Here is a 12,992-nt window from a genome sequence, read left to right as displayed (position 1 = left end):
CTGGCTTGGCAGTCTACTTTAATTGGATGTGCCAAGATTGGGGAGAAAGTAATCTGCCCTTTCAGGACTACTGACAGGGAGATGAAGTGTTGTTTGGGCCTTTATTGTTACAATTTTGCTGACAAAATTACTATGAACTGTCTTCTCTGGATGCATAGCCTGCCTTTGTTGACAGAAGCCTAGCATTTATCTTCTTGGGGTAGTATATTAAGTCAAGAGAAACTGATGAAATGTTGCTAGCAGTTTGGTGGAAATTCACTCCGTTTTATTATCTCACTTTGTTTTACGTTTTATGAGTTTCAGAAGCAGTGAGAAATATGGCATTGTTAGGGCTTGGATCTTGAAGACATGAGGAGTCTGGAGGAGACAATGAGATAATGGTCGACCCTGCACAAGACATTGTGTTCTGATGGCCTCTCTGCCACTCGTGGTCTTCAACTCCCCAGCAAATGTATCAGGTGTATGCTTCTATCTTCAAGCAGGAAGTATAAAATGGCTCTGGTGGTGAATTCCTTGGTTTCAGTTCTCAGAGTGAAATGAAGATGTGTTACTACTGTTGAACTCAGGCCTTCCTGATGATAAAAATCTATTCCTTTGTCTGTTCCCAGCTCCCTATGGGAACTTGGACAAACCACTTTTCTCCAAGCTGCATCTTCCCCTTGTGATTCTGTGTGTGTGTCTCTCTCTGTGTCTCTCTGTGTCTCTCTCTCTCCCCGTCTTTCTCTCTCTCTGTCTCTGTCTCTCTGTCTCTGTCTCTCTCTCCCTGTCTTTCTCTCTTTGTCTCTGTCTCTCTCTGTCTCTCCCTCTCCCTCTCTCTCTCCCTCTCTCTCTATCTCTCCCTCTCTCTCTGTCTCTGTCTCTCTCTGTCTCTCCCTCTCTCTCTCCCTCTCTCTCTGTCTCTCTCTGTCTCTGTCTCTCTCTGTCTCTCTGTCTCTGTCTCTCTCTCTCCCTGCTGTTAGAAGGCATCCCAGAGTATTCTACTACCTACTTTCTGACAGCTCCGCCAGTATTTAAATAAACTTAGCTTTCACTCAGAAAACATTCAGGAAGTGGTTAGGTTCCATGATAAGTGCCAAAGAGACAAATAGAGAATTTAGGTTGCTGTATTGAAGCATCTCACGTCAAGGGCATTCAAGAAGGTGAGATCAGGATGAAATAACCACATTTCTTAGGAAGAGCTAGTTTAAGGACAAAGACTGTAGTTGGGTACACTTTTGAACACCAAGAAGGAGGAAAACTCAGAGAGGATACTGAAGGATTCTGAGAGTCAAGGGTTGATATATTTTGTTGGAAACAGCCCCAGTCGAGCCTCAGAAGAGTATACAATGTACTACCAGGAGAAAACTGAAAAACTATTTGGTATTTCAACAGTAAGAGGTATACTAGAGACCTGGGAGAGAAAGAAGCTTGTAATGTATATAGGGAGTGTAGACATAGACCAGAGAAACAACATCGGCAAATGCCTGTTTCCATTCTCCACAGCAAGGGCAGGAAATGTTTGCTGTAATAACCAAAGGGAAAATATTCCAGACTTTATACATCACAAACATCTTTATATGTTACTGCTGTAATTTCTCTTCTTCTACTTCCTCCTTTCTTTTTCTTTCTCTATCCCTTAATTATATATTATTTCCTGATGGGTATAACAAAAACAGCTACAAGCTGTATTTGGTACCTAGTCTACAATCTGCCAAATCCTTCTTTATGTTCACAGTCTCCAAGTCATCACTCTCTTTAATGAGCATATACTATTCTATTACAATTTTTTAATTAATAACAATATGTATTATACCATTAATAAGCACAAAACCTACTGGTGAAGTATGAAGAACTCACTATATTTGAAACAAGTAAATTCTGAAGACTAGTGAGAACACTTGATAATTCCCCCATTAATTTTCCATTTTCAATTAAGAATTTGTTAATTGTTTTAAATTAGACTTTCATGGGGAACATAATTTAATAGTGCTCAGATTCTACTGTGCATAAGAGTTACTGAAAATGATTATATGTAAATATATTATATGTATTTACATTTCAAAGTATGCATTCTATCCATGAAAATATTTGTTAGTTTAGGTTGAGCAAAATGTTTATATAAGTACTAACTTAGAAATTCTCCTCTAGTGAATTGTATATGACATAGTACAGCTATAAATCACCTGCGTAGCTCGCAAATTTCTAAAAAAAAGCCATGCAACCTACATATATTAGTAAGAGGTGTGTTTTATTATTACCTGCTATAAAAAATGAATTAGATGTGAAGCTATTGACCCACAAGGCATTCAGCATGTTCACATTGAATCACCTCCAAATGTGTCTTCCCATGCTGCACAAGCAAGACTCCAGCACCGTAAGTCAGAAGCAGTTCGTTATTTGCGTTTCTTCCATTTCACTCTTTTGACTTTAACACTAATGTGACCAGTGAGGTCATCTTGAATCCTGGTGTTACGATCTACCACATTATCCTTGAAACTATTTTGCCCAGAGATGTTTCAGTGGGCATTCCAGGGCCCTAGTGTTTTGCCACCCACCTTCCACTGTGCCCTTCCAGAGCCTTGGACTAGGGGAGGGGATCAATATGCTCACTGCATTATTGAACAGCTCTAATTGCTGGGGGGAAAATCGGATAAATGAAAGGAGCAAACACATGTTCACCAACTACCAGCAATTAGTGTATGTAACCTTATTCTTCAAACATTTAAGGATAGTGAAGAGTCTTGTATTTACTTTACAAACAAGAATATTTAAGAATCAAGAACACACACACACACACACATATATACATATACATATATATATGAAGTAGAATTAAAATCTGTAACTCCTCTGACCATATATGCCCATGGTATGTCTTTGGTTCTACACTCACCTCTTTAGACCCTGTGCTTTTTCCAATCTTGGTCTCAACAATTCTCGCTCATACAAGCCCTCCGATTTCTTGCCAATTGGACTCCTGGAGCTCCACTTGGGGCCTGGCCGTGGATCTCTGCATCCAATTCCCTCAGTCTTTGGATGGGGTTTCTAGCATGACAATTAGGGTGTTTGGCCATCCTATCACAGAGTAGGTCAGTTCGGGCTTTCTCTCGACCATTGCCAGTAGTCTATTGTGGAGATATCTTTGTGGATTTCTGTGGACCTGTCTAGCACTTTGCTTCTTCCTATTTCTATGTGGTCTTCATTTATCATGGTCTCTTTTTTCCTTGTTCTCCCTCTCTGTTCTTGATCCAGCTGGGATCTCCCGCTCCCCTAAGCTCTCTTTTCCTCGACACTTGTCCTTCATTACCCCCCTCATGTCCAGTTTGCTAATGCAGATCTCATCCATTTCTCTGTCATTGGGCGATCCCTGTGTCTTTCTTAGGGTCCTGTTTTCTAGGTAGCCTCCCTGGAGTTGTGAGTAGCAGTCTAGTCATCCTTTGTTTTACATCTAGTGTCCACCTATGAGTACATACCATGTTTGTCTTTCTGAGTCTGGGTTACCTCACTCAGGATGATTTTTTTCTAGGTCCATCCATTTGCCTGCAAACCTCATGATGTCATTGTTTTTATCTGCTGAGTAGTACTCCATTGTGTATATGTACCACATTTTATTTATCCATTCTTCAATTGAAGGGAATCTAGGTTGTTTCCAGGTTCTGACTATTACAAATAATGCTGATATGAACATAGCTGAGCATGTGCCCTTGTGGTATGATTGAGCATTCCTTGGGAATATGCCCAAGAGTGGTATAGCTGGGTCTTGGGGGAGATTGATTCTCAATTTTCTAATAAAGTGCCATATTGGTTTCCAAAGTAGCTGTACAAGTTTGCATTCCCACCAACAGTGGAGAAGAGTTCCCCTAGTTCCACATCCTCTCCAGAATAAGCTGTCTTCAGTGTTTTTGATCTTAGCCATTCTGACAGGTGTAAGGTGGTATCTCAGAGTCATTTTGATTTGCATTTCCCAGATGATTAGGGATGTTGGCAATTCCTTAAATGTCTTTCAGCCATTTGAGTTTCCTCTGTTGAGAATTCTCTGTTTAGTTCTAAAGCCCATTTCTTAATTGGACTGTTGGGCATTTTGATGTCTAATTTCTTGAGTTCTTTACATATTCTGGATATCAGTCCTCTGTCAGATGTGGGGTTGGTGACCATCTTTTCCCACAATTCTTCACAGACCTGGAAAGAACAATACTCAACTTCATATGGAAAAAAAAAAAAAACCCAAGATAGCCAAAAGAATCCTGAACAATAAAACAACCTCTGGAGGCATCACAATCCCTGACCTCAAGCTCTACTATAGAGCTTCAATAATCAAAACAGCTTGGTACTGCCATAAAAACTGACATGTGGACCAATGGAATCGAATTGAAGACCCTGACATTAATCCACACACCTATGAACATATAATTTTTGACAAAGAAGCCAAAACTGTACAATGGAAAAAAAAAGCATCTTTAACAAATGGTGCTGGCATAACTGGATGTTAACATGTAGAAGGCTGCAAATAGATCCATATCTGTCACCGTGCACAAAACTTAAGTCCAAGTGGATCAAAGACCTCACCATAAATCCAATTACTCTGAACCTGATAGAAGAGAAAGTAGGAAGTAGTCTTGAACACATTGGCACAGGAGATCACTTCCTAAATATAACACCAGTAGTACAGACACTGAGAGAAACAATCAATCAATGGGAACTTTTGAAACTGAGAAGCTTTTGTAGAGGAAAGAACACAGTCAACAAGACAAAGCAATATCCTTTACTGTTTTCTAATCATTATTAATGGGATTCGATCAACCTTTGTTTATTATTGTGAATTCACTAATGTTAAAAAGCTCAATGTTTCTACTTTGGTGTTTACTCTCATACATCTTTCTTCAATGACTATTATTTTTATGTTTGGATGTTGAATCTTCAAACTTTTTAACAGGACAATTATGTGGAGGACACTTATAGAGCTGTCCTCTATGTGGACTTCAAGCAGAAGACTGGGATAAAATCTTGAAACTCTAGGTGGTAGTATTATTATCATCCAACATTGAATTGCTGTGTTTTTAGTTTGTTTTGCTTCCCTTATTAAGTGGGAATTAACATTAACTACCTCACATTAGTTGTCATTAAAATCATGTTGTATATGAATCATTGAACCCAATTCCAATCTACTAAAGGTGACAATTGTTATTAATAGATACTACAGACCTACATTTCAATACTTATACCTGTTTTGGATTGATTTTATTCTGAGCCAAGAACAAAGACATTGGTTTCTTTACCTCAGCATTTCAATACTTACACCTGTTTTGGATTGATTTTATTCTGAGCCAAGAACAAAGGCATTGGTTTCTTTACCTCAGCCTTTGTATGTTTATTGTTCAATAAATTTTTTTCTACAAAACTTTACAATGTTACAGATGCAATTCATTAATTTACTCACTTATTCCATTTGGCAAATGTATTCTTTGTCCTGGACACTCTCCTGGGTACCTAATCAGCTTATGGTCTAAAAAGGGAAGCATCCATATGTGCATAAGATGTTTGTTTGTATGATATGACAACAACCATTACTGGCCAAGGGCCATTTAAACCTATAGGACTCAGAACCCCAGTATTCCTATGGCACACTAGAGTCTGAGATCTGGCTTCATCTTCTTCCATTGAGTTGTACCCTACCCTATCCCCTTTCCCTGTGGCGCTTTTCTTCTGGTTCTGTGCTCCTGTCTTGGCCCTAGCTCTGTGCATGTGCTCCCCTCCTACTTTGTTGTCATGTTACTTCCTTCCTAGCCTTCTTTTCTCCTTAAATGTCATTCTCCAAGACAAACTTGATGTCATCCATTGGCCTGTTTGCCCTCAGTTTTCTCTCTTCTAGCACCCTCATCAGTTCCTGCATGGCACATAGAGAGTGTGTGCTGATATCGACCTCCTTTAGCTGTGAACCTGGAACAAGACAAAAAAAAGTTTATTGTTTTCATCAGTGTTCATACAACATCTGTAGCACATCTGTCACATGTGTCATATGGGAGATACTTTATAAACTAAGTGTTCAATGGATAAAAGTCAACGGAGATAGATATCGGATATTGGGGCTGCTTCTCAACGAAAGAGTCAGGATTCATGACGAGGGAAAGGAATAATTAGTGATTGGATACCACAATTTGTAAAAAAAAAATAAATAAATAAAAAAAAAGCATACAAATTTGGGAGAGATTCATATTTAAGTTCAAATCCCAGGTACTGACCAGCTCAGTGGATCTGAGCACAAGTCATTTCAGTTTCAGCACCACATTTCTTTGTAAAGTGGAGAGATTAGCATGATACTTTAGAGTTGTGAGGAATGGATTCAAGATATGTGAGCCACGTGGATAACTGGAAGGCTGGTGTGTTACCTGTTTATTCTGCTGTAGTAAGGAGATTCGTGACTGAGCACACTGGAACTGTGTTAGCACAGCAGTTCCCCACATCTTAGCTGGAGAGTGAGAGACAGTGGTGTGACCTGGAGCACTGGGATGCTGGGAGGAAAATTGAATTGTTGTAAAGTCTTTGAAAGTACAAAGTGCCTACAGCAAGTTTTCATAGGTCAAAGATTTACAATTTCTCCTTCATACTATCAGGGGGATGTGGAAATAATAGGTGACCCTTGTATCCGACACCAGCCTAAATGCTGTACAGATAACTCTCATGCAAACCTAAAAAGTCTATGAACTATTCATTCCTGGATTTTACAGAGGTGGAAACTGAGGCACAGAATGTAAAAACCTTCCCTCCCTCCATGTCTCAGAGTTCATGCTTGATACAGCTGACTGAGCCAAACTTTGTGGCAACACAATCCATTCCTACTCAGTGCATCACACTGCCTGTGTGTCCAGTGAGCCCTGTGCAGTGTGAATGGCAAGTGCAAATTCAAATCTTGCTCCACTATTTCCTAGTTGCATGGCCTTGAGCAGAATTTCTAGTCCTGCTGAGCTGATTTCTTCACTTAAAAAGATGGAAACACAATGATATCTCTTTTGAAAGGGCCTGTGACATTTCAAGGAGTTGGCATATGTTGGGAGCCAGGCTTGTAGCTGATGCTCAATAAAACGTAACAAACATGATTTCTCTCAGTGGCACTGCTTGAGCCACTAGTTGGTCTTGACAGGGTGGAGATTTTACCAGACTTGATGGCTTTTAATTGAGTAATATGCCTCTGTGACAGGCAATCAATATACTCATTTGGCAGCCAGGTTCTAGATGAAATAAAGCTAAATAATGGTGTAATTCGAATATACAAACAAATCCCTAGCAGAAGCCAAATACACTTCCCTGCCTACTCCGTCCTAATCTTGGGGCTGGTTTTATTTTTTGGAATGTGCCCCAAGACATTTTTTTTTTCTCCATGAATCTGGGAACAGCTAAACAAATGTGACATCTTTCCAGCTTTTGCTCTTTCTTTATTCAGCTCTCCTTGCAGCTTGGTTTCCCTCTGATCAAGAAGTAGGAGGAGCTTAAGATGTCAGGCTGACTTCAAGCATGCAGGGATCTCAGTGACAAATAGGATCCCTGAAATACACTGTCTTCTCTTTCCTTATAGCCACAGTGAATGACAATGGCTAGTGGCTTTAACGGGGAAAGAGTCCAAAAAGCAGGCTCTCAACAGGCTCTGGCAAACCTTTGTCAAAGGTCTTTCTCTTCTTTCATATTGAAGTCTGTGAATTACTAACTGACCAGGATGTCTTCATGGCTGACCATCACAGACAGGAACCTTGGCAGGGTTCCCTCCCAGTATTCACAATGATGGCTATTATCTTTACAATGCATTCTAACCCCCAGATGACAGGGGACATCAGCTGACTCATGAAAAGTTTGGTTGTTTTTAGTTCAAACCATAGATTCCTTGCTAACTAGATCTATGACTTGGGCAAGAACTTTAAGTCTTGGTACCTTAAATTACACACGGGTTCACAGAGGGTGACCATGGCACCTTCATTCAGGTTGTTGGGAGGAAGAGAATACATGTAAACTTCTGACTATTCTGGCTTACATATAATAAGCTCACACTGTAGATTAGTTTTATTATTATCAGTGTAAGTTTGAGTTAGACTTCCTATAAATGGAGTCAGTTCCTTAATTTGAGTCAATCACTTTTCTACATGATGATTTCTGGTAGGCTTAGAATAGCACAGAGAACAAGGGCTTTAGAGACACATTGGATTTTGTTTGTGCCTCTGTTCTTTGAATTTCAATTTCCTCATTTGTCAGCTCTTCAAAGAATGCTCATAAATGTCTCCCCACTGAAAATTTGAACTTTTAGTTCTAACTAAAGCCAACAACTTTCTGTATGGAGCTGTAACTGTTCTGTGTCCATGAACATCTCATAGAAGCACGATCTAACACGATCTAAAAACTGCTCTCCAAACAGCCAGTTATAGGAATGATTAGCTGGAAAGGGCTTTGGTATCATCTAAGGCACTCATTTTACAGAGAAAATATACAATGTTCAAAGAAACTAAGAGACTACACTTAGAGAATATTGCTCATGGGTTAAAATAAAGGTCTGAGCTCTAGAGGAGAGCCCCACTGTCCTGTAGAGATCAATAGTCTGTCCTGGTTTGTCTAAGGAAAAAAAGATAACAAAATAAGTAAAATAGTAAAATGGATGGTTAAAAATAAAAGTTGAAGGAAAAGAGGAAGAAAGAAAAAAGAGAGTGAGGAAGAAAGGAGGAAGAAAGAAAGAAGGAAGGAGAAAAAGAAGGAAGGAAGGGCCCCCGCGGCGGGTCGCAGCAGTTCGTGCGGTGGCGGCCGAGGCGGTGTAGCTCCGTGACGGGTTCGGCCTCGCACGCGCCTCCCACCCAGCGCAGCCACGATGCCCAAGAGGAAGGTTAGCGATGCCCAAGAGGAAGGTGAGCGCGGACGGAGCGGCCAAGGCGGAGCCCAAGCGGCGCTCGGCGAGGCTGTCGGCCAAGCCCGCCCCTGCCAAGGTGGACGCGAAGCCGAAGAAGGCCGCGGGAAAGGATAAACCATCAGACAAAAAAGTGCAAACAAAAGGGAAGAGGGGAGCAAAGGGCAAACAGGCGGAGGTGGCTGACCAGCAAACCACAGATGTGCCTGCAGAAAATGGAGAGGCTGAGAACCAGAGTCCAGCCTCTGAAGTCGAAGAGAAAGAAGCCAAGTCCGACTAACCATCCATCGTGTCTGTCAGTGTCCCCGCCTCCCTTCTTGTACAATCCAGAGGAATATTTTTATCAACTATTTTGTAAATGCGAGTTTTTTAGTAGCTCTAGAAACATTTTTAAAAGGTGGGAGGAAGTCCCACCTCATCCCATTTTTTAAGTGTAAATGATTTTTTTAAGAGGTTAAATCACTTGCTGGTTGTTTATTTTTTGGTACAACCAGAAAATAGCAGGATACTGAATCAGGAGAGGCTGTGACTGTCTCGGGGGTCACCATAACATTCCGTAGAGGGGGCTAGTTTTATATCTTACAACACAAAGCATACTTGGAGTCTTGGTCGTGCATTTGTGTCTGGAATATTTTCAGTTATTTCTGGTCTCGTGTTTCTAGTAGAACTGTATCCTAAAAAACCACTCCTCGGTCCTTGCCCTGTCAGAACTGTCTCTGGTCATGGCAGTCCATTTTCCTAACAGTTGTGATAATGTGCTGTGAAAGATTGAAATTTTGAATATGTACTGTATGTGGCATAAAATTGTGAGTCAGTGGAATTAAGGATTGTGAGCATTTGATTGTTATGTGAGGTCTTATGGAAAACTTGCCAAGCTTAGGATGGAACATCACTGGAATAAGTTCAAAGAGAAACAATACATGGCTCTTTTGGGTACGTGAACACAATGTATGACTCTTAGAGTTTGGGTCCATGTTCTAAGAATTGAAATGTCTGTGTACTCAACCAATAAAGTCTCAGTTGTGAAAGAGTAAAAAAAAAAAAAAAAAAAAAAAAAAAAAAGAAGGAAGGAAGGAAAAAAGGAGACGAGGGCTAGGAATGAAGATGACAAGGAAGGGGAATGCAAAAACTGGAAAGGATGATGAGGCCTCGGGGAAGCACTTGGCAGTCAGTCCTTTGCTGTACTGGACTGTGATGAGCATACAAAACACCAGGCACCATGTACTTGCATACCAGCTCTGCCACCTAGGGGTTGTGCAGTTAGACATGAGGTTCTTAACTTCCCCATCCCTTATTCTGCTAGTAGAGCCACTGTGACATGTCACTATGAGGGTAAAAGAAATGACTGGTATCACATTACAAACACGTGGTTATCAGTGCATGTACAAAACACATAGGAAACATTCAATGCATAGACATTTTTCTGTCATCCTAGTTCTCCCAATTTGGTTTGATGTCACTGAAGATTTTTTGTTTATTTTTGCTTTTTCTCAGTTAGACATCATGGGGATGTCACTGATGAGATGTTCAAAGCAATTGCAAGAGAATGAATAGAGAGATGGAGGCGAAGTGTAGAGGAAACCATCAGGAACATTTGCAGTGTTTGCTGTGAACAGAGTGCTACATGGGGTGCTCTGTGCATTCGTTTAATATTTGTTGTAAGCCAGAGGTTTATAGTGCTGTTTAGCTATTATTACCTCCATTTCACAGACAAGGAAAAGGAAACTTTGGGTAATAATTTTACTGAAATATTTTAGAGATTTAATTTATGTATTTATGTTTTCAGATGTGTGTGTATGTGTATGAATGTTTGTATGAATGCGTGTGTGTGTGAGTGTGTGTGAGAATGATTGTATGTGAATGTGTGTGTGTATATGTGTGTGAATGTGTATATGTGTATGTGCATGTGTGTGTATATGTCAGTGTGTGTATATGTGAGTGTTTGTGTCAGAGTGTATGTGTGTGTGTTTATTATTTTGAGAGAGGGGCTCTGCCTGAACTTGAGACTTCTGTTTTCTTGGCTTTGCTGGAAACCAGTAAACCTTAGTGGTTCATTTGTTTCTTCCCCCTAAGAATAGGGATTCAAGGTGTTTGCTTGGATGTCTGGCTTGTTACAAGTGTTCTGGGATCCGAACTCTGGTCCTCATGATTTAACAGCAAACTCCTTTAACTGCTAAGCCATGTCTCCAGTCCCTTGACTAAGTCATTTTTGGCTTGTACCTTTATTCTTCCTCCATGTAAAGTCTGTCCCCTGTAGGAATTCATTCAGTTTCCAAAATGACCATTCTAGATAGCCCAGTATCCTTAGGAGAGTAGATGAAGATGGATAATGACTAGTTTTCTTAGTTCTGGGCAAGAAAGAGGCCCTTTTCTGTTTCCCCATCCCCTAACCCCTTGTGTAAATATAAATCAGCAGATTTAAATGCAGATGTCTTGCCTTTTGTGTTCCCAGGGTAAAGAGCATCACTTGTGACACCTGGATGCTGCTGTTCTTCTTAGACATCAATGGGCTTATCTAATTAAGGTAAAATATATATGTCTTTTTGCAATTAAAATTTTGACTACCTTTTCTATGCTTTTGGTTTTCAAGATTGTGTTTGTCTGCAAGATGGGAGGGAAGCAGCAGTAGACAGCAGTGTTTATCCTTTTCTGTATTGTCTTGAGTAAAATCCTGTAGGTTGGAATGTGCCTTTCTCACCATGTCTCTCACAGTGGGCTCTGTACAGATGTGCAGAGGTGATTGATATTAAACTCGCCAATCTTCTGGGCTTCAGCAGATCGGTTTTCTTTCTTAGGAAGCACTTTCTTAACCTAAGGCAAAAAATACTGTCATTTACTTGCTTTTTCTGAAGTTTTCTCTATAAAAAATCAAATCATGTCAGAATTTTTCTTCAACAGTAATGTATGAAATCTTCTCATTTTAAAACTTCTTCTCTTGAGAATTTTGGATGGTTTCTTATTTGGTCTTCTATGTGCACCTGCCAATGACCAAATTCATGAAAAAAAATAGCCAGTGATAGTAATGGAAAGTCTCTGATGGTCAGCCTCCAGCTATGATGTGTGTTTTTATATAGGTTTGGATACTTGCTCTGGTTTTCAATTGCATTTATACCTAGCAATATACTCATATTTTCTGCTCGTTAAACTCTCACCTAGTTCAGCTTTTGGGATTGAGTGTGTCCTTTGTGCTGAGACTGTGAAAGATCATGGTGTTTTGTGGATTCCAGGTGTCCCACAGAACCTCCACTCAGGGTCATAGTTTCCATATGTGACTCCAACACATGGCTGTAACATTTGTTACTGTTGATTCTGTTTCCTAAAAGCTCTTTTCTGGGTAATTTCATTCATAATTCAAGCATATAAAAAAGGCACATGGCCTTGCTTACCAGGTAGAGGTAAGGCTTAGAGTGGGATGGCCTATAGCTAACCTAACAGTCAGCAAGAATGCAATGGACTGTGCATGATGCCCACCAAGTTTCTCTCCATTCCAGGGAACCTGTCACCAAGAAAGGTCAAATGGGTGACCCCATAAATAGAATACAGAACCTATAACTCAAGATCCTTCATGACTACTTTAGCAAGTCTATAAAAATTCAGCTGTTTTAAAACAGTTACTGAGCACCTGCCCTGTGCTTTAGACAGACGAGGAACAAAGTCTCAGAGCCATCCTTTTGAATTAGAACAGCCAGTTTTTAGGGGGAATGAGCCAAGATATGAGTTAGTGAAGAACCCACAAATTGATGGCCTAGGTTCAGTGCTCTACCCATGCACCCCCAACAAAAACTAGACAGTAAATTCCAGGTCTGGATTCAAAGATGCAGTTTGCCCAGAAAACTAAGGCCAGACTAAAGGTTTCCAGAGACAAGTGTTATTGGAGTATCCAAAGCCACAATGCTCCAAGCTAAAGTTTTGGAGATTTACCCTAGTGCAGTGAAACCAAGATCCCAAATAGAAACTTCATGTCTCAGGGGAAATATATGACTTTACTTAAGACAGAAAAATGGAGGCAGAGCCAAAGCTCAGGTATCACAGGACTAATGTTTATGAATCCCTTGCCATGTTCCAGGAGCTGCTGACCATTTATACATATTGGCTAATGTAGATGGGATGCTGCTGATGTCAAGTTATCTTGCAG

At 40.3% G+C, this 12,992-nt stretch overlaps 2 protein-coding genes across 2 annotated transcripts in view; both read left to right on the top strand.

The window, feature by feature from the left end:
- The window catches only part of Tenm4 (teneurin transmembrane protein 4), a 2,730,446-nt gene that overhangs the window by 1,363,882 nt on the left and 1,353,572 nt on the right, over positions 1-12,992 (top strand). Inside the window, 1 exon segment of the mRNA XM_037206447.1 lies at positions 11,310-11,381. The gene's annotated coding sequence lies outside the window, so the exon portion shown is untranslated.
- On the top strand, positions 8,820-9,265 carry LOC114695910 (non-histone chromosomal protein HMG-14). Its single transcript, XM_028873405.2, has one exon. It carries the CDS (start codon positions 8,844-8,846, stop codon positions 9,135-9,137), a length of 294 nt encoding a protein of 97 aa, XP_028729238.1. The 5' UTR covers positions 8,820-8,843; the 3' UTR covers positions 9,138-9,265.

This window comes from Peromyscus leucopus, chromosome 1, assembly GCF_004664715.2.
Source record: "Peromyscus leucopus breed LL Stock chromosome 1, UCI_PerLeu_2.1, whole genome shotgun sequence".
NCBI classification, from domain to species: Eukaryota; Metazoa; Chordata; class Mammalia; order Rodentia; family Cricetidae; genus Peromyscus; species Peromyscus leucopus.
The sequence above is the reverse complement of the archived record's forward strand: the minus strand, read 5'-3'. Positions and strand labels throughout refer to the sequence as shown.

Bases quoted from the DNA above. Each gene is read 5' to 3' on its own strand.
- LOC114695910 (XM_028873405.2), top strand. From the start codon at position 8,844: ATGCCCAAGAGGAAGGTGAGCGCGGACGGAGCGGCCAAGGCGGAGCCC.